General features: G+C 31.9%; 1 protein-coding gene across 3 annotated transcripts in view; it reads left to right on the top strand.

The window, feature by feature from the left end:
• The window catches only part of LOC106058970 (uncharacterized), a 66751-nt gene extending 47327 nt beyond the window's left edge, over positions 1–19424 (top strand). The window contains exons 30-56 of one of the 3 annotated variants that reach the window (XM_056003863.1): positions 1823–1995; positions 2738–2899; positions 3063–3185; positions 3294–3419; positions 3616–3741; positions 4367–4489; positions 5389–5634; positions 5758–5889; positions 5992–6117; positions 6319–6441; positions 7286–7417; positions 7552–7662; positions 8116–8256; positions 8503–8628; positions 9237–9359; positions 9465–9581; positions 9695–9817; positions 10011–10274; positions 11912–12178; positions 13551–13676; positions 13796–13908; positions 14274–14335; positions 14544–14695; positions 15783–15873; positions 16549–16565; positions 17731–17896; positions 18561–19424. In XM_056003863.1, the coding sequence (XP_055859838.1) occupies positions 1823–1995; positions 2738–2899; positions 3063–3185; positions 3294–3419; positions 3616–3741; positions 4367–4489; positions 5389–5634; positions 5758–5889; positions 5992–6117; positions 6319–6441; positions 7286–7417; positions 7552–7662; positions 8116–8256; positions 8503–8628; positions 9237–9359; positions 9465–9581; positions 9695–9817; positions 10011–10274; positions 11912–12178; positions 13551–13676; positions 13796–13908; positions 14274–14335; positions 14544–14695; positions 15783–15873; positions 16549–16565; positions 17731–17896; positions 18561–18597 (3628 nt within the window). In that variant the 3' untranslated portion in view covers positions 18598–19424. Of the gene's footprint in view, positions 1–1822; positions 1996–2737; positions 2900–3062; positions 3186–3293; positions 3420–3615; positions 3742–4366; positions 4490–5388; positions 5635–5757; positions 5890–5991; positions 6118–6318; positions 6442–7285; positions 7418–7551; positions 7663–8115; positions 8257–8502; positions 8629–9236; positions 9360–9464; positions 9582–9694; positions 9818–10010; positions 10275–11911; positions 12179–13550; positions 13677–13795; positions 13909–14273; positions 14336–14543; positions 14696–15782; positions 15874–16548; positions 16566–17730; positions 17897–18560 lie in introns of those variants that run through there. The other 2 variants (XM_056003864.1, XR_008773618.1) reach the window with 2 other exon arrangements.
• Positions 19425–19641: the final 217 nt, after the last annotated feature.

Raw genomic sequence — 19641 nt, 5'->3', positions numbered from 1 at the left:
AGGCAGAGCTCTTATTATTACTTTGATTTTTATACGTGTTTACTTACAGGTATTAATCAATAAAAAATATGTAGGCTATATTATGGCTCCTTCTGTCTCGGAAGACAATTCATGCGCCTAGATGAGTCACTGGCTTTGCTTTTAACCACTTCACAGCAACACTAGAGTTTCCTCTCTGCGGTGCATTCCTGGGCCTTAGATAAAGAGGTCATGGGTGACCCATGCGTCATGATCCCTCTCTCGACCTTGCTGATGTGATCTAAAGGAATGCTTTGCATTATATTTGGCACCAACTCAGTTGCAGAAGCTGCCGGAGGGAATTTCATAGTTGATACTCCCAACGCCTAAGGGGCTTCACTCCTGATTTTTCCAAAAGGTTGTTTCCTAAAGCCCTATTACCGCAGGGCAGCAGTGGTTTAAAGTCAGATTACCCCTCTCCTAGATGAATTGCCTTACTAGGTTTACGAGCTCCATCTGCCCGAAGTTCCTGGTTTTGTGGCGCCAGGTGTCCGCCTTCACCCTTTCACCTGTCTCGTCGGGGTTGCCAGGTTTCAAAGGTTGCCATGGCCAGCGGGTGTCTATGGTCATAGGTTCCCATTGTCTATAAAATACTCGTAAAGGCATGTGTCTCAGATAGCCTCTGACAACTAAGTCTAGCACCTGGCCTGCTCGTGTGGCTTAGATACTAAGCCCTGCAAAACTGCTCTTTCTTAGGCTATATTATTAATATTAAAACTCTCAGTATATTTTACTAGATTTTTAGAAGCTTTCTCACCAAAAGATTTGGTACTGCTGTAACTATTATTAAGGAAAAGAATGAAAAAAATGCTTTACTTTTAGATAAATGAACTTAATATTCATCAAACTAAAAATGCATCACTGCTTTTTAATTCTTAATACTTCCTGTCATTCTCTTCTTTCAACTGACCTAAACAATGTCAAGTTAGATTCTAAATTTCAGTACACTATTTCTGACTGGAAATCTAATATAATAATCTAATATAATTTTTTTAGTCATTTATTTTTGTATTGCACTGTAAATGAGAGTATGTTTTGATATCTTTTTATTGTTTTGTTTTTTAGCCAGGTTAATTAACACATAAGCATGTTTTTTATTCTGATAAAAAATAAACTAAAACCTCAAATTATCTAGGTGTTAAATTAAACGTTATAATGAAATCCCCATGTTGATGAAAGTATTAAAAAATTAAAACATACATAAGGGTTTATTAAAAGAAATTTTTACAAATCAAATAGGAACTTAATACTAAAATGCTATTTAACCTTAGTTAGGCCAATATTAGAATATACATCTTCTTTTTGGAATCCCTTTATTCAAGAAAACATAAAGAATCTAGAACAAATACAAATTAGAGCAGTGAGATTTATAACAAATGTATATTCATATTTGATAAGAATAACACAATTACTAAAATTTATAAATTTAGAAACACTTAAGGAAAGAAAAAAAAATTAAACTAACAATAATACATAAAAGTATTTGTTTGAGAATTTTCTAATAATGATTACTTGCAATTTTCAATAAACAATGATTAAGAAAATTTTCGACAATATAAAGTTTGTCTTAATTAACTCATTTTTATTATTTAAATTGTTCCAGAAGTTTTCTTTCTAGATCTATTTTGCTAACATACCATCTATTATTGTTAATATGCTATTTCAATTATTAATCATGTGTAATTTATGGTATATATTTTAATGTATGTATAAACAGAGTGCATAGTTGCATTAAGTTCTCCAATTGCTAGACATTTTTTAAAATCTAGATTTAATATTTAATTATTATTTTTTGAATATTTAGAATAAGGGCTAAGGATTCCAAGGGAAGTTATTCTCAGTTTGTATACATTCCCATCACAATCTGTCCATCATGCAATGGCAATGGTGCTTGTAATTATGAGAGTTCTATCTCGGAAGAGTTTGAGAACGGCTGGTTTCAAATAAAAGCATGTCACTGTCTTCCATCATACACAGGTAATTTCTAATTCAGCAGTTTGCTAACTTTTGAGACACAGGAGCCTAACCAATGTTTCCCTCATTAATATTGTAAAGTTTCTCACTATCCAGGCTCTCTGCAAACTGCACCACACAATACAACCAACTCAAAGAACTTGACAACTCAGGGCTCCAAAGTAACATAACAGTTTAATATCAAATACATCACAATTGGCAACAACATAATACTGACTACAAAAACCTTGCCTCTGTTTTGGACCAACTTTGCCTCGTACTGGTGACATTGCAAGGTAACATAAAGTCACCTGAATCTAACACATTCACTCTTATATAGGGTCCCTACAGGCCTTCTAGAACCGGATGGAACATCGCTTGACCATTTTGGTTGATCACATGACTACATTCAACATGACTTGCATGCCTACTATTTACAACACAGATCCTTCTTGAACTGGTGTTTACTGTCACTAGTCACAATGGACCGCTTGTCTAGTGCTGACCTGGAGCAATCTGCATTGGCTAAAAACATACACACAGTACTTCCTCCATCTGTGTCACCACCAGGTTTATAACAATATCTAAAAAAAATCAACAAAAAACTAACAACAACTAAACAACAGTGCCTTTTATTAAAAAAACAACAAACACAATTGCTTAATTTATTTCTACAGTTTGTTTATTCTGTTAAACTTATCAGCATTTTTCCCTAAGATGTAGCCCATTTACCTACTGAAGACTGACATTTTAACATTTCTACCAGGAAAATATTGTGATTCTGAATTAGATGGTTGTCAACTAAATCCATGTTTTAAAGGACAAACATGCACAGACCTGACAGCTCTACAGCAAGGAAACAATTCTGTGGGATATCAGTGTGGTCCATGTCCAACTGGTTATACTGAATGGATGGGAACTTGTGCTGGTATGTTAACAGATGAAAATGGCCAAATTTTTTATTTTTTTTTGCTTTTGCTTATCTACTCTTTAATAATTTTTAAAAAAATATGGTAAAGTAATGCATTTTGAATGCTTTATTTTAAATCTAAAAATTTTTTTCTTTTCATAATCACTTTGTTTATGTTTAGACCTAGATGAATGTAATGATACACACACATGTCAAAACCAATGCACCAACACTGAAGGATCTTATGTTTGCAGCTGTCCAGATGGTTATAGACTGGACAAAGTGGACAGACATTCATGCAAAGGTTCATAGTTTTTCAGACATTCAACATTATTCTTCAAAATAATTTTTTAGTTCTATTTTGTTGAATCTCAAACTTTGAATACTATTGTTGTTCAATTTCCACCTGTAGATATCAATGAATGTGAAGAGAGGACATCTAAATGTCAACACAAATGTAACAATCAAAATGGGAATTACACTTGCTCTTGCTATTCAGGATACACTCTAGATGACAATGGACTGACCTGTAGTCTAGGTAATGTGACTCACCTGTAGTCTAGGTAATGTGACTCACCTGTAGTCTAGGTAATGTGACTCACCTGTAGTTTAGGTAATGTGACTCACCTGTAGTCTAGGTAATGGGACAGCTGATTTTTGTTTTTATGATTTTCACTTTTAAAGTAAAATATTCAACAGTTAATGTTTTTTTTTTGTTTACTTATCGGTTACAGATGAGGATAAAAAAAATTTGTGTTACAAATGTCAACAAGTTTGTCAAGTGACCATTGGTGATCAAGTTGACTGTAACTGTAGGATAGGGTATGAAGTAGACCCTAAAGATTCAACTAACTGTAAAGGTACCTAAAAATTTTTTTTAAAGTTGTATTTTTATTCTACTAGAAAGGTTTAGAAAGAACTTGTATAAGGGAAAAACTAATCACTCTATATATCTCTCTAAAAGCTTGTACTTCATGCACTCAATGTAATAGTTGAGAAGCATTTTGAACTCAAAACTTAAAAAAGGTTTGTACGCCATTTTATTACATAGATCTGTTGATAAACTCTTAAATACAAGAAGAAATAGATAAACGACAAGGCCAATTTACAAAACATACACAGGTATTATTCAACCATATTAGATAACCAACAGCAACACACACTTCCTAATCCACTAAGCTAGCTAACTCTCCCACAACATCACATATCAACAGACCAAAGGTGTGAACTTGCTTCAGGTATATCACATACTTTAACACATCCAAGAACAGCACCAAGGTCTATCTGTTTAAAACTTATTTAGATACTTAGCAGTTATAACTTTTTTTTTCTGTGAAGTTCTCATATTGACTTGAGCATACATTATTCCTTTTTTTTACAGCACTGTATTATTAAATTATTATTAACAGAAAATATGAATATTTAGACCTAAAGCTAATCTATAACTTAAAGTCTGGTACATTCTTTGAATGCATCTTTAATCAGATATAGATGAATGTCAATATGGCACTAAACCATGTAGCCACAATTGTGTTAATACAAATGGATCTTATCAATGTTCATGTTATGCTGGATATAAATTGGCTGTGGATCAAACTTCCTGTGACTGTAAGTTGATAGTGTTGGTGTCTTATAGTAAAAGTTTCATAAAAAGTCTTTATAGCTTTTTGCTTGGCACATTTGTCTCCTCTCTTACCATTTCATAATGTTAAGTTTTAATCTAATAATAATTATGATGATAAAATTTATAAGAAGCTTTAGTGTTCAAAAGGAAGTTAAATATAGGAATATTTAAAATTAGGATGTAGAATTTTTCATTTTCATCTTTTGATAATATGGCATTCAATCATTTTGAATTCAACATAATTTGTTTTTATTTTAAAATTGCCTTTAACTTACTTTTATCTATCCCTTATTCTGTTAGACCATTGGGGCACCAAGCAAGATTTTCTTTCTCCATTCCTCTCTCTCTTTTGCCTTAGTTAGAACCTCTTTCAATGGCAGGCTCGTCCATTCTTTTATGTCTGCCTCTTCTTCTTTTTCCTGGTACTATTCCCTAAAGGAAGGTCTTGCAAGCTCCGAAGACCTTGTAATATGGCCATAGATTTTTTTACGATAATTAGCAGTTCATCATGAGGTCCAATCGCTGCAGTAACCCTGTCTCTAATCTCTTGGTTTGTGATGCAGACTTTTAATGTGATACCTAAGATTCTTCTGTAGCATCTCAATTCCATTGCTAGGAACCTCCTCTCTAGCTCTAATTTTAAAATTAACCCTAAATTAAAATTCTTGAAGTTTAGAAAAAAGAATTATTAAATTTTAAATTACTAAATATTTGAAAACAGTCATCTTTAAATCTTTGAAAAAATGGAGGGTTATTTTTGTGCAATATTTCAATTTAAATAGCACTTATAAGTGAGTTTTAGACAATGATAAAAATGTTAATATACCCTTCACCAATCCTTACTCTGTAGAAAACTATTTTAACTTTACACCTATTATTATAGCCTGCACCAGTCCTTACTATGGAGAAAACTGTGCTAATATTTGCCAATGTAACAATCGTGGATCATGTGACTCAGTCAGAGGTTGTGTCTGTAACAAACAGTGGACAGGAGTCAACTGTGAGATTGATGTCAATGAGTGTGATCAACCCGACACATGCCCCACTGGCTATCTCTGTGAAAACACCATTGGTTCTTACAAGTGTATATGTCCTAGTGGATACAAGCTGGAGAATGGACAATGTAAAGGTAAAGATGCCTTTGAATATTTAAAATTTTTAAATGTGACATTACAAAAGTAGTCAGGTTAAAAAATCTCAACTTCTGCTAAATAACTTCTTTCATTTATGATAAAAAAATTTCTGCATGCAGATATTAATGAATGTACAGATGTTAGGAATATAACCTGTGACCCCAGTCTTGAAGATTGTGTTAATAATATTGGTAGCTACAGCTGCCAGTGTAAATCAGGCTTTGCAAGAAATAAAGAATCTATTTGCCAAGGTACAAGTTTTGTTTTTTAATTTTTGTATCAGCCATTTATTTTCAATACTTCCCTATGTATTGTCTACTTTCACCTTTTATTTAAAAATTTAAACCTTTCAGACATTGATGAGTGTCTTATGACAGTAAATAATTGTGAACAGATATGTGACAATAAACCTGGAACTTACAATTGTCAATGTTATCCAGGGTTCATCTTGGCTGACAACAGAAAGAACTGCCTTAAAGGTACACACGGCCAAAATATCTCAGGAAAAGGAATTTTTAGACTATAGTATGCTTTAAAAGCATATTATTTTATCTATTACAGATCACCTCATTAGCACCTAAATTTATTTTTTTCAAATGCTGTACCCTATTTGTATGGTACAAGTTCTTTTTATAAAGATGAAAGGTAACTAATTAATTTATCCCACTCTGTTCATACAGTCAAAGAAGACTGCAATGTAAACAATATCAACTGCTCCTATGGATGTAGAATAGATTCTAGCAACGCAACTGTCTGCTTCTGTCCTCAAGGTTTCAATGTAAACAGACTAGGACAATGTGAAGGTTGTATTGTATTTAAATGTTTCTCCTTTTAATTTTATATTTTTTACTCAGCTTGTATTTATCAGATTCTTTGTTATCAATTAATTTTCAACTTTAAACAATTTAGAATTCTGTAGTTAGAAGATATGGTATCCACTACCAAAAATATGTTAAAAATATTTATAATTTGGAAAGTAGTAGAGAAACAATTATAAGTCATCCCAACACACACCATGTTACACCTGAAAGCACATTGATATACCCAAACTTGCACAATGCTGCTGTTAAACTATCTGCCCAACCTGTGACTGCAGCTGTGTATCAAGAATTGGCACATGAGAAGTTGCAAAGGGAAAACATCCTCCCTCAACATGATCAATACTACTGATATAAATTGTTTATTTAATCTAAAATTATACAAATGTGTACCTACCAAATCAATAATCAATTTCGATTTTTCCATTGTATTGAAGATCAAATAAAATAGTAACAAAAATACATATGTATATATTTGTATATGTTTTTATATATTTATATTTGAACTTCACTGTACATTGTATTTTCAAACATCAGTATTATTGCATGGACCATAATTGTATATTCCTTTCCAAACTCATAACACTTTTCATCACATGCACTATTTATTTTATGCCTTTTTATATGAAAGATTTCAATGTATAAATGTCTGACTATATAGAAAGTGAATAGTATAGTTACCCTTTCAGACCTTGCAATCTATGGGGAAGATGATATAAAGGTCATCTGTGTCACCTATGTTTGGAAGCCAAGGGCTTTACCACTCAACCACTGTGTCTCTCTCTGACTATATTTGTGGTTATAATTATTCTGTGTTCACTATTCACAGATATTAATGAATGCAACTCAGAAAACCTCAATCTATGCGCCTATAAAGATGGATGCATGAATACCAATGGCAGCTATACTTGTACCTGTCCTCTTGGATCGAAACTAGACAACAATAAGAGAACTTGCACAAGTAATTAGCTTAATTTAATAGGAATTAACAACAGCAACCAAATAGACTTCTATTCTTATTTGATTTCAATGACTAATCAACAAAGAATTATTTTTTTTTTTTATACATATTACCAATTATTATTGCAATATCAGATTGCACTGGAGGAACTTGGGGTGTAGAATGTTCTAAAAGCTGCTCTTGTGGAACAGGTACAGATCACTGTGATCCTAAAACTGGTTGCATCTGCAAAAGTGGATTTACAGGTTAGAGTAGATGTTCATATTATTTAAAATTAACTTTTTTTTTTTTGCTTCACCTCACCTTCCCTTAGTCTTTGGTTGGGACTATTTGGAATATGACTTGGCAGAGTTTAAGTCATTGATAACATGCATGACTACATTGACACATGAAATGCTTAGGATTTAACCATCTTCTTTTTTGAAGTAACATTTGTAATATATAAGATTAGAAAATATAATCTCTCTTCTCATCTCTGACTTTTGGCCAGAATTAGAGCCACTTTCAATGACAGACCTAAACTTTATTTCTATATGTAATCTCATCATCTCTTCAGTCTCTGCTTCTTGTTTTTTGTTTTATTGAAAAAAAAAATGTTTGATCTAAAATATTCACATGATACATTATAATCTAGACCACAACTTCTTGGTATTATTTTAAACATAAAGCATTCATCTCTCTCCATCACATCCCTTCAGGAACTTTGTGTAATCAAGATGTTGATGAATGTCAGGATGGCAGCAAAAGATGTGCAGCTAAAGAGAAGTGTGTCAACCTACCTGGCACTGCAATGTGTGTATGCCAGGATGGTTATAAAAATGTCAGCAATACATGTCAAGGTTAATATCACATTTTATTTTATTTTGTAATTAATTTGTTGTTGTTTTTTATTTTGCAATATTATTCTCCTCCCATGCAATTGTAAATTACATTTGTAAAAAAATTACTTATTTGTTTTTTTTTCACTAAAACTTATAGATTTTTAAAAAAGATTTCCACATTCCTATATTTTGTAATTATAACCATGTAATGCATTGTTTGTTTTCCAAGAGGCTAAAAACACCCATAAACTTAACACTTTGTAGATTTCAATGAATGCAGTAGCTCCAGCACCAATGATTGCTCCCAAGTTTGTACAAACTTAGAAGGAAGCTACACATGTTCTTGTTACTCTGGATACTTTTATAATACTTCAAGTAAAATGTGTACAGGTAAAATCTAATGACAATATTGCTTAGTTGTTTATGTGAGAAAGAATAGTTCCACTGAGATAGTTTACCAAATATTGTGAACTGTAGTTAATACCCAAAAAAGAAAATTCATGATTGTTCAAAACTTTCTCAATGCAAGAAGAAGAATAGCAGGTACTGTGTAACACATTGGTTGTCTCAACTGCAACTGTTGTGGTAGTGTATGTGACCTAAGGAGAAGTTTCTTAATTTGCAAAAGATGGTGTTTAGAGGGGTCAAAAACATAGACATTGTGCTGTGAAAGGTCAAAAACTGGCTAATACAATGTTCAACAAAAGTGTTTGGTTAGTGACTTTCTGTTTCTCTGCTGTTTTCACTTTAAATCATTACAAAAGTTAAATCTTCATGTCTCATTGGCAGTAACCCTTGTGAGAAAATTATGCTATAAGATGGAAGTTAAATCTTCTTTTTAGCATCAAGAATAAAATTTTAAAGATTAAAATAGGTTTTTTATTTGACTTAATGATAAAAAAATTTTTTCTTTTCTACTTTTGTTTTTTTATTGCTGGCAAAAAAAATGAGCATCAGTTTTTTTTTAAATCTTATCTGTGTGAATTTTTAAACCTCAGATATTAATGAGTGTTCATTAGGAATAGCTACCTGTCAACAAATTTGTATCAACACTGAAGGTAGCTTTAGGTGCTCCTGTCCAGAAGGCCTTCATCTACTTTCAGATGGAACCACATGTGAAGGTGATTATTTTTGTACATTCTTTTTTTTTTAAAACCATTCTGAAAATAATACAGGTATTATAGCAGAAAATCAAATAAGTTTACCTTTTCAACCTATGTCCTTAGCATCAACGCCTTGTGTCAGCCTAAACTGCAGTTCTCTGTGTGCCACCATCAACAATACAGAGACATGTTTCTGTCCAAAGGGATCAGTTTTAAATTTAGATGGCATACATTGTGATGGTATGGTTTATTTGATATTCTTTACAATAAAACTGAGCACAAAGTACTTTGCGTTGTACCGGTACATGCTAAGAAATTATTCTTAGATTAATATTGTCAATTTCTTTTGTTAGATATTGACCTCTGTAAGTCAAGTCCATGTACTTTTGGTTGTGTTGAGATCAAACAGAACACCAGTTATGAGTGTGTTTGTTCATCTGGGCAATCACTAGCATCGGATGGCATTACTTGTGCTGGTAGGTCTCAGATTTAATGACATGCATATTGTTTCAGTGTTATATCTACTCTAAAATATTTTTTCCTTAGTACCTTTTGTTACATTTTAAAGTTCTTATTGCTATTTTCATTGACATTTTTTTATTGGAAAAAACAATCCAAAATATTTTTTAACCTAAACATTTGTTGTTTACTGCTTATATGATTTTTCAGACTGTGTTGAAGGTAGATGGGGTTTGTCCTGTAACAATGTGTGTAACTGTCTAACTATCAACACAAAACATTGTAATCAAGTCTCTGGTCAATGTCAATGTAAAGCTGGATGGACTGGTCAGCTTTGTGACCAAGATGTGGATGAATGCCAAAACTTGACCCTTTGTCCTACACACTCACACTGCAGGAACACTGATGGAGGGTTTACATGTGTATGTGATGATGGTTATGTCAATAGAAATTCCACAAGCGTCATTTGTGAAGGTATTTTTAAATATGATATTCATTACTAGCCATAATTTTGTTTTTTAAATAGCTCAAATGGTAAAGAAGACCTTAAATCACTTGTCTTTCAGATATTCCTTTAAATAAGAGGATAATTTTATCCTACAAATATCCATGTATAAATCTAGTTGTACATTTTAATTAGAGACCAAAACGCTACTGAGTCACTGGCTGATTCATTCAACACTTTTGATACTCTAATGACATTAGTGAGAAAAGAGCACTTAGAATTCATCCTAGCATAAGGAATAAGAAATTTACCTTTATTTTTATGTCTTTCTGAGTATTTGATTAGTTTGTGTTTTGCACTTATATATTTCGTTCATTTTCTGGATATGTTTATGCTTGTCTCATACAACAGTTCAGAACTAAATAAATGACAAACCTTTCAAAGAATAAAAATACAGGCTAGTTTGGTGCATTCTATTGAGAGTAAACATGTTCATTTTTCTATCAGCTTAGCACATTAGGGGCCTTGATCACACTTCCTCATACAGGCGGATTCATGGGAGGGGGCGATCCCCCCTTTCTCAACCAAATAATTAGATAATTTGTGTGTACAATTATTTTGCTTTTCTTAATAATATATGCTAGTTATTTTAAAACTAATTTGGTACAAAGCTTATATCAACATAATGTCTGTCTGTGGTAAAAGTTTGAGCATGTTATTTCTCCTACACCCATTCTTGCATCAAGTTGAAACTTTACACAATTATTCATTGGTGAGGACAATACATGAACAAAAAAAAAAACAATCAGCCAATTAATCACTGGTAATACATTTTTTTTTACTAGGGAAATGAATCCTTTGGTATTGACAGATATAGTTAAATATGTAGAATTTTCTCCCCTTAGATAATTGTACACATTATTTCTTGGATCAAGTTGAAATTTTAAATAACTATATATTGTCTCTAAGAAAACATGAATCAAAAAATTTACTTAAGCTTTTTTTTTTTTATAAATAAAAAGGGGAAATAACTTCTACATTATTGAGAGATATAGTTGTAAGTGAGAAGTTCTTTCCGTTAGATAAGTTGTTTTTTTTTAAATATACTTACCTTGTTTATTATATCTTCCCTCCATGAATCAGTTGGGGTGGGGGAGGCAGTTTAATTTTTGGGGAGAAATCATAGTTTGAGAGAAAAATTAGTCAAATATCTATAGAATATTTATGACATTCTACCCATTTGTAAATTATGTCACACACACTCGAATCGCAAATTCAATCATTTGTAAATATAAAAAGAAAGCTGATGATCAGTACAAGGTTGGACCTTGGAAGGAACATTCTATGCAGTCTCCTCCTCTGTCTCAAACATTGTTATAGATTATATATATATATTTTTTTTTACAGTCCCGGATTTGCTGATTTCTGTCTTGACAGATCTGGGAAGCCACATGTTCTTGATCTGCATGGTTACATGCATGCATTACTCAGATCAACTAGTTTTCCTTTTAGGGATTTGCAAGAGAGGATTTGAGACCACATTTTGATGATGATTCACTTAGGTTTATCAAATATTGAGCTCAGATAAGAGTTCTTAAATCTTTAAGACCACTTATATTTCATTTATTCCAAAGGATGACCATGTCTCATGTCTCTGTCCCTTCAGAATGTGATGAAGGTTTCTTTGGCTCCTCTTGCAGTCAGAAGTGTCCATGTAGTGTCAACACTGTCAGCTGTAACAAAACTACAGGAGCATGTTACTGTAAGATTGGATGGGAAGGAGCCAAATGTGATAGTGACATTGACGAATGCCATCTTGCTGCAAACATCTGTAACACTACTAAGCATGAAATATGTCTCAATACACAGGGAAGCTATCAGTGTTTATGTAACAAAGGATTTATGAGAACGTGCTCATCTTGTAATTGTGAAGGTACTTAAAATACAAAGTGATATATTAACTTTTTTTATGTTAACTAATTACTTTATATTTTCATATCAACATTGAAACTATTATAGATGTGCATGTTCACACAAATACAGCAAAGCCTTTTTACAAAGCTTATATCTACTCATTCTATCTGCAAGTTTGTCTAGTAGAAATTGTGTGCACGTTATTTCTCCCACACCCATTCTCGGATCAAGCTGAAATTTTGCACAATTTTTCATTGGCATAGACAAGACATGAATCAATAAAAAAACTTGGTCAATTAATTACTGGTAATTATGTGGTAATTATTTTGTTTGATACCAACAAGGGAAACTAATGTGGCTAAATTTTTTTGGTTAAGTCCACTTAAATAATTGTTAATGCTATTTTTTATGCTATTTCTCCATCAATCATTCTCCGAACAAGTTGATAATTTAAACAATTATTCAATTATTATTGTACCTAACAAAGCTTGGATCAATACAAAAAATACCCAATTATATTTTGTTTGTTTTTGATAAATATCACATTTCAATGAATATTAAATGAACAAAATTGAATGAGAGTTAACCCTTAAACATCATGTGTGTTTATTAATCATGACAAAACACAGACAGTGACTTCAGCCTTCAATACACAAGGAGTCTTGTTCTTAGTTCCACCAGTCCTTTCCTGCCAAACTTTAATACAGACCATTGACACCGTTCCCTGTGTAACTCCAGATCCCTAATCCAGTTCTCAGCCATTAGGGTTTTTATTTACACACAGCTCAGACTCTAATCGATAATCTCTAATCTCTAATAAGTCACCAGCTGGATCTCAAATGCTTTTTCTTTCTTCATCAAAACAGTCTGTTGATAATAATAATAATCATAGCTTTTATATAGTGCTACTCTCGTGCTTATAGCATGCTAGAGCGCTATGGTCCAATGTCATTTGTGGACCAGTGGGGGGAGGGGGTATCTGGAAGAAGGTTTTCCATACTGTCTTTAGGCACTCAGTAAACACAACTCTGCTTGAGTCGGGTGTTGAACCTCGATCCCCCTTCATAGGTGTTTAACAGCATGCCATAATCATTGGCGCAAGAGAAGAGTTATTATAATTTGATACTTCTGTTATGAAGTTTTATTTAACAAAATGAAAAAAAATTTTGTTTACATTAGCTCAAAATGTAAATAATTTTTTACCATGTGAAATTTTGTGACTTAACTGTCATGCCGTACAATAAACAACTTGTTTTTCTTTGTTCATATTTTGTACTGATAATGTTTCCTTTGATTTTATATTTTACTTTATTTATATATAATACTTTTTTAGTCTAATATATTTTGTTATGTTTTATTTACCAATACTTTAACTTTGGAACATGTTTCAGATATTAATGAATGTAATGACATGATCTCTCCATGTGAACAGACCTGTTTGAACCTAGAAGGAAGTTTTAATTGTACCTGTAGAGAGGGATTTACTATCAGCTCTACAAACACAGCTCATTGTTCTCGTAAGAAGCAAGTTTGGACATAAACTTTTAATAGTGTACTCAACTTGTGACTTGTGTATGTTTTAATTCTTTCAAAACCAAAAATAGAGTTAAATAAAATTGTATACAATGATCTGCAGAAGTTTCTCAATACAATGTCAGCATGACCTTCAATTTGGATGTTACTGGGAAGAATGTTGAGGATAAGACTAGTAGGTATCACCAGAGTCTTAAGTCAGATATAGAGACACAGGTAAGAGTCCAATGTGAACTATTCTTTTTTCATTTATATAGGCTGCTAAAATATCCTAAAAGTCTTTTACTTTTAAAAGGCCTAATCTTAAAAAAAATCAGTAAACATAAAGGGGAATTTTTTTTTTATTACATTCATTTAATGTTGGATGGAACAGAGGGAACTTTAAATAGTCCTTGTGCTGGGTAACTTTCCTAAATTAATTATTTAGTTGCCTTTTTTTTTAAAAAAATCAAACTTTCAAATTTGCTTGTTTTATCTATGCTTTCATTATATAGTGACCAATGTGCAATCAGTTTACCAACATACATATCGCATTGTTTAAAACCGTAATATTGCTATGATTGTTTCATCATTGCTAACAGGTGACTCTGAAACTGAAAGAGGAGAAGGTGTCAGCTCTGCATGTCAATGCAACCAATTTGAGGTGGAGCCAATAGTTTTAGTTTGTTTCATAGATTCATTCTTAAGCCTTTAAAAAAAAGTTCTTTTTGATTTTTAATGAACTAACAAACAAGAGATATTTTCCTGACAACAGAAACTAAAACTAAGAAATTGAATAGCAACTCAGTAGATGTTTTTCTTTCATAGCTAGTTGATTGCTAAAATGTTGTTAATGTTTTTTTTGTCTTTAGGACAGGCAGTTTGATAACAGATGTAATTATTCAGATCAGTGCTGAAGTAGATTCAATTTTTACAACTGTTTTGAAAACAATTGTAACACAAACTTTTATTTTGGACAACACAGTTGTTTTCATTACCAAACTGTCTGTCGATGGAGCTATAGGTAAGAAAACAGGACAAAAGATAATCATTTTATTGTCATTGTTAGTATCTTCTTCAACTAAAGTAATATCATGACATTAGCAAACATTGTGGTCTAAACATTTTTCAACTAACTAATTTTTAAAAATGTATTATTATTTGTAGCATGTAAAATTCTCACAACTGAATTATATCACTGTCTTAGAAAAATGCAATGTTTGGTTTGACCACACACCAAACTACAATCCACAATGCCAACAGCTAAACATTATCAATGCCTTAGCAAAATTGACCCCAACAATGAATTGCTGGTCATATAAACTGACAGTCAACTTCCTATACAACCTTTTATGGGGGTGGGCTGTGAAATCGAAGGCATTCTTTAGGGAATCAAAACAAGAGATATAAAGGTATTCTCAAAAGACTCCTTCAAGGAATGCTGAAAAGACAACTATGAGTTGAAAAAAAAAAAGCCTCTTATTATGTCAAGTCTTCAGTGTCTGTGTTTTGGGCCACAAAGCAGAGAGGACAGCCAGACAAGACTGACCCAACCAACCTTTACCTTTAGTGTAATCAGCTTTTCAAATTGTTGCTTGCACTTCACAGCTATCTTTGAGCTCATATGATTCTGCTCATGCTTTAACTTTTATAATTGTGATCTTTCACTCTGTTACCTTCAGTCTTGTCTCTTGTAGTGGAATACACACATTCATCCAGAAAGTCATTAAGTATCTTAAAATCATGTTGAGAGAAAAGATGTATATTGAAAAAAATAATTTTCCACAAAAATTTGTTACTAAAAGAATAACAAGCTAATTAAGTAATTGAACTTAAACTATCATATAAACTCAAATATAAACCCAAATTCCTATATTCTGAACAAGGAATTTTACATACAAGTCCTTGCTTCTACTTATTAAGCCACAATTTGAACATGAAGTTTTTGACGAAATAGTAATTAATTATTGTTTATTTAACTTGGGTGACAGACACTCAAAATATGCAGAACTTGATCAATTGTAATTACAAACAAACAAACTCTATTTCATCAGAAAATACTACCTACTTCTACTACACAAGCTTAAATGTTAAATGATCTATTTCTTCAGTTAATGCTCCAACTTGTGAGGCCAAGAAACTAATGAGTCCATGTCTCGACACAGAAGAATGTATACTTGAGAATAATACTGCAATCTGTCGGTAAAGTTAAGCATTTAAATTTTTTTTACACTTAACCACTAGATGGTCTTAATTAATAGAGTTATAACTACAAAACCCTTGTGTTATATATCAATGTCTCTTTACATTTTAGGATCATTGGGAACCAATAAAAGCAAGACATTATTTCCTTTGGAATAACCCAATAACAACTACAAATAAACAATGTATTCATTTGCTTTAGACATGTATAGGAATTTTTTTTTCACTTTTCAATTGAATAACATAACAATTCTGAGAGCGAAATAACAACATTTTAAAGAATTATTTGAAAAATTAGATCAATGCTAAAAAAATGAGATGATCTCATCTATGAAAAAAAAAATGCATGAAGACTTATCCCTGTGATACCATTAATGTAGGCCTATGTAGGCAGTAATTTATTTCTTGATTAAAGTTCTACAAGCATAGTTGTTCAAAATTTGAAAAAAATAAGACTATGCGCATCAAATGTAATTGTTTGCTTTTTACTAATTTAATTAAAATTGGTGTGTTGTATTTATGTTATGTTTTTATGCTGCCCTAATAAATATAAAGATGCAAATGATATTTGACCAGAAAAACATTTTGAATTCCATCATCATTAGTGTTAACTCTTCCATTTTTATTTCTGCACATAGTAAACTAAAAAACTATTTTTCAACATTTCTATTACAGTCAAAAGGTTCTTACAGGTAAGTTCATTTGCTAGCCTGCAATCAACACAAATATCAAACTAGATGCTGAAACAATTACACGATGCAAATGTATGACATATTTAAAGGCAGCATAAGGGGCCAGATTTTTTATGAGAGAAGATGATGAATTAAATATAATAAAAAAAGGGACCACACTAACAGCTTAATAGCTACCTACTAACTGAAGCTTCTGAATGTAGTGTGTCTTCTTGTTCTATTGATAGATAGATATACAGTTACTTAGAGCTATTCTTTGTTTAATATATGCTGTCAGGTCTGTTAAATTTTTTGGTAAAGAACAGTGAAGCAATAGCTTGCTAACAAATTCTAAAGGTCAGAAAGATGTCCTTTTTGACATCTGTATGGTCTAGACTAGAAGTTAGTTCCCTTTAGCGATATGTATCAGAGGATCACTGCAATCAGTCAGTGCAATTCCTTTTTTTTTTCTTCATTCTATTTAATCTTTTTTAGCGGCCCCTGAGAGGGGACAAGCCATTATTAGTTTTTGTGGTCTGTCTGTCTGCTGGGGAGAGGTACCTATCTAGGAGGTTCCATGCTGTTCTTAGGTGATCAGCTAACGCAGCTATACTGTTAAGGGAGCTCTATTTCAAATTCTTTTTCTAGAATTATAAGAGTCTAATCATTTACGATGTGTTGTCTTGTTTGCTTTTAAGTGAAAAATGATGGCAAAGGATTTTATTAGGCAACTTTAAATGATGAAAACAAGACTATGGCTAAAATATTCCTAATCCATTGGGGAATTTGATAGGGGCTGCCTCTGAGCTTGTGTGATAACGCAAACTCTCAATTTAATTTTATTTCTCATTAAAAATGTGGTCCCTAGTGTTGCCTTTATATCTTTGAAATATGTATGCATCATAGTTTGTAGTAAAATGGTTAAACATTCAGATTTAGAAACAGTACAATCCGACACATGCACACACACACCTAACTAAGAGAAATTCTAATCAAATGTAGAAATATTAACAATAATCAAATTTCTTGCTTAAAATTTTATAATTCAATTTATATGCATAAAATATGATTACAAAGAAACTAATGTTTTTAAAAATGCCTTTGTTATGTACTTCTCTAGTAAGATACTGGCATTGTAAATTAGAAATCCTTTTTTAATTTACTCTAAATTAAAATATATTTTTAGACGCAAGTGAAACAGACAAAACAAGCCTAACCCTGGGACTGACCATTGGTATTCCCTTGTCTGTTGTCTGCTGTCTACTTGTGCTGGTCTCCATGTATTGCATTAAAAAAACGAACGCTAATAAAGTTAAGGACATCTCTCGGCAAAGTTTACAGACTCCTGACTTGTAAGTACAATATATCTTTCAGAAGATATATCTCAACTTAACGAATACTCTATAAGCATGAATAGAGAAAACTGGACTGTTTTTTTTTTAACAAATGTATTTGTAAGTTACAAAGAATACACACACACACATTAGCTTATATACCTATCTATCAGAGCATGCACTGGATAAAATTCTATAAATCTATTGGTGTTTAAGATTAGGGATAAATCGTCGAAATGAAGGGTTGGGCTGGCATACAAAGCGGCAAGAGGCAAGTGTCTTTGTCTAGAAATGTTTTGCATATTTTCTTGTTTGTTTGCCCACTCATTAAGCTACAGCAAGAAACTTTTTAAAATTATAACTACATCCTTTTTTATAGATTCTATGTCTAGAGGTTCATAACATTTAACTCATTCAAATATAAGCAACCAGATTCTCACAAACCTTGCTTAATAACACTCATAGTCCAGCCAGGTAGTATGTCAACCCCTACAGGTCACTAAGGTCATTTTTATTTTGTATAAATCTTATACATCACAAAAAACCTGTTACAATCTCTAACTCATTTTATGTGAAGATGTTTCTCTGTACAATTTATTACTCTTGGCACAGTTGTACCTATTTTCAGTCTTTAAACAAAACATATAAAATGTTTTTTATTTGTCTTCTTCTTTCTGTATAGTGCAAGTGCAACAAGCGACAAATCCAAACTATTTTAAAGGCTTAAAAGAAAATGAAAAGGCTTTGTATTTAGCTGTGCACATTATGTTGTTGGTCTCATTAAGTTTTTTGGTTTCCTTTTCTGTTATTGTCTTGGTGGGAATCCACATATTTACAGAGGAGACATGCAAGATCAGATTATGTCATTAGCTTAGCAGATTAGATGAGAGCTTTTGAACTGTGATACAATTTAGTAATTTCTGTAATTGTGTGATTTACAAATAAGTTTCTATGTATTATACCATGCTTGCCTTTTTTTTTTTAAATTTAATATACATAAACAGTTCGTATTTTTTTGTGTTTGCTGTGTAGTTAAACAATGACTTTTACACAAAAATATTAATATTAGTATTATATGAAAAAATTACATTTTATAGTAAAGCTTACATGCCATATCAGATGATTGATGAAAATCTTATTTACCCAATTTATTTTTCACTATAATTTTTTTACAGGTTTATATACTAGACATATGTTGGGTAGACTATCTTTTGCTTTGTTTTATTCTAGTGTCCCATAATTTGATGGCTAATAAAATGTGTACACTTTCTGTCAATAAAATGTGTACACTTTCTGTGGAAAAAAAATGTGTACACTTTCTGTCCATAAAATGGAGCCATTCTTGTATATTACTTTCTCTATCAAACGAGACAGGATCTATACTGATTTAGTTTTAACTTGATTTAATTCTTGCAATTTAGTATTTAGATGATATAAATGTTTTTTGTGCATAATGTTAAATATGTCGCTATATTCATCACTTTAACAATTTCTTTTATAAAGTCATGCCAAAAAATCTATTATAAATATGACCCATTGAGAATTACTTACTTACTTACTGAATCTGTTCTTGTGTTTATCTGTGTATATAATAAATCTGTCTTTTGGTATATGTCTGTCTTCTAGTGTGTTCGTGCGGTTTGCGCGCTGGACTGTTCTTCGGACTTGTCGATGGTCCCGGGTTCAAACCTTGCCCATTCCTATTCCCCGGCAGGTATAGACTAGGAAGTAAATTATCTTCAACTCTGAAGGAACATCCGAAA

Source organism: Biomphalaria glabrata, chromosome 11 (assembly GCF_947242115.1).
Source record: "Biomphalaria glabrata chromosome 11, xgBioGlab47.1, whole genome shotgun sequence".
NCBI lineage: Eukaryota > Metazoa > Mollusca > Gastropoda > Planorbidae > Biomphalaria > Biomphalaria glabrata.
This window is presented reverse-complemented; position numbering and strand designations above follow the sequence as displayed.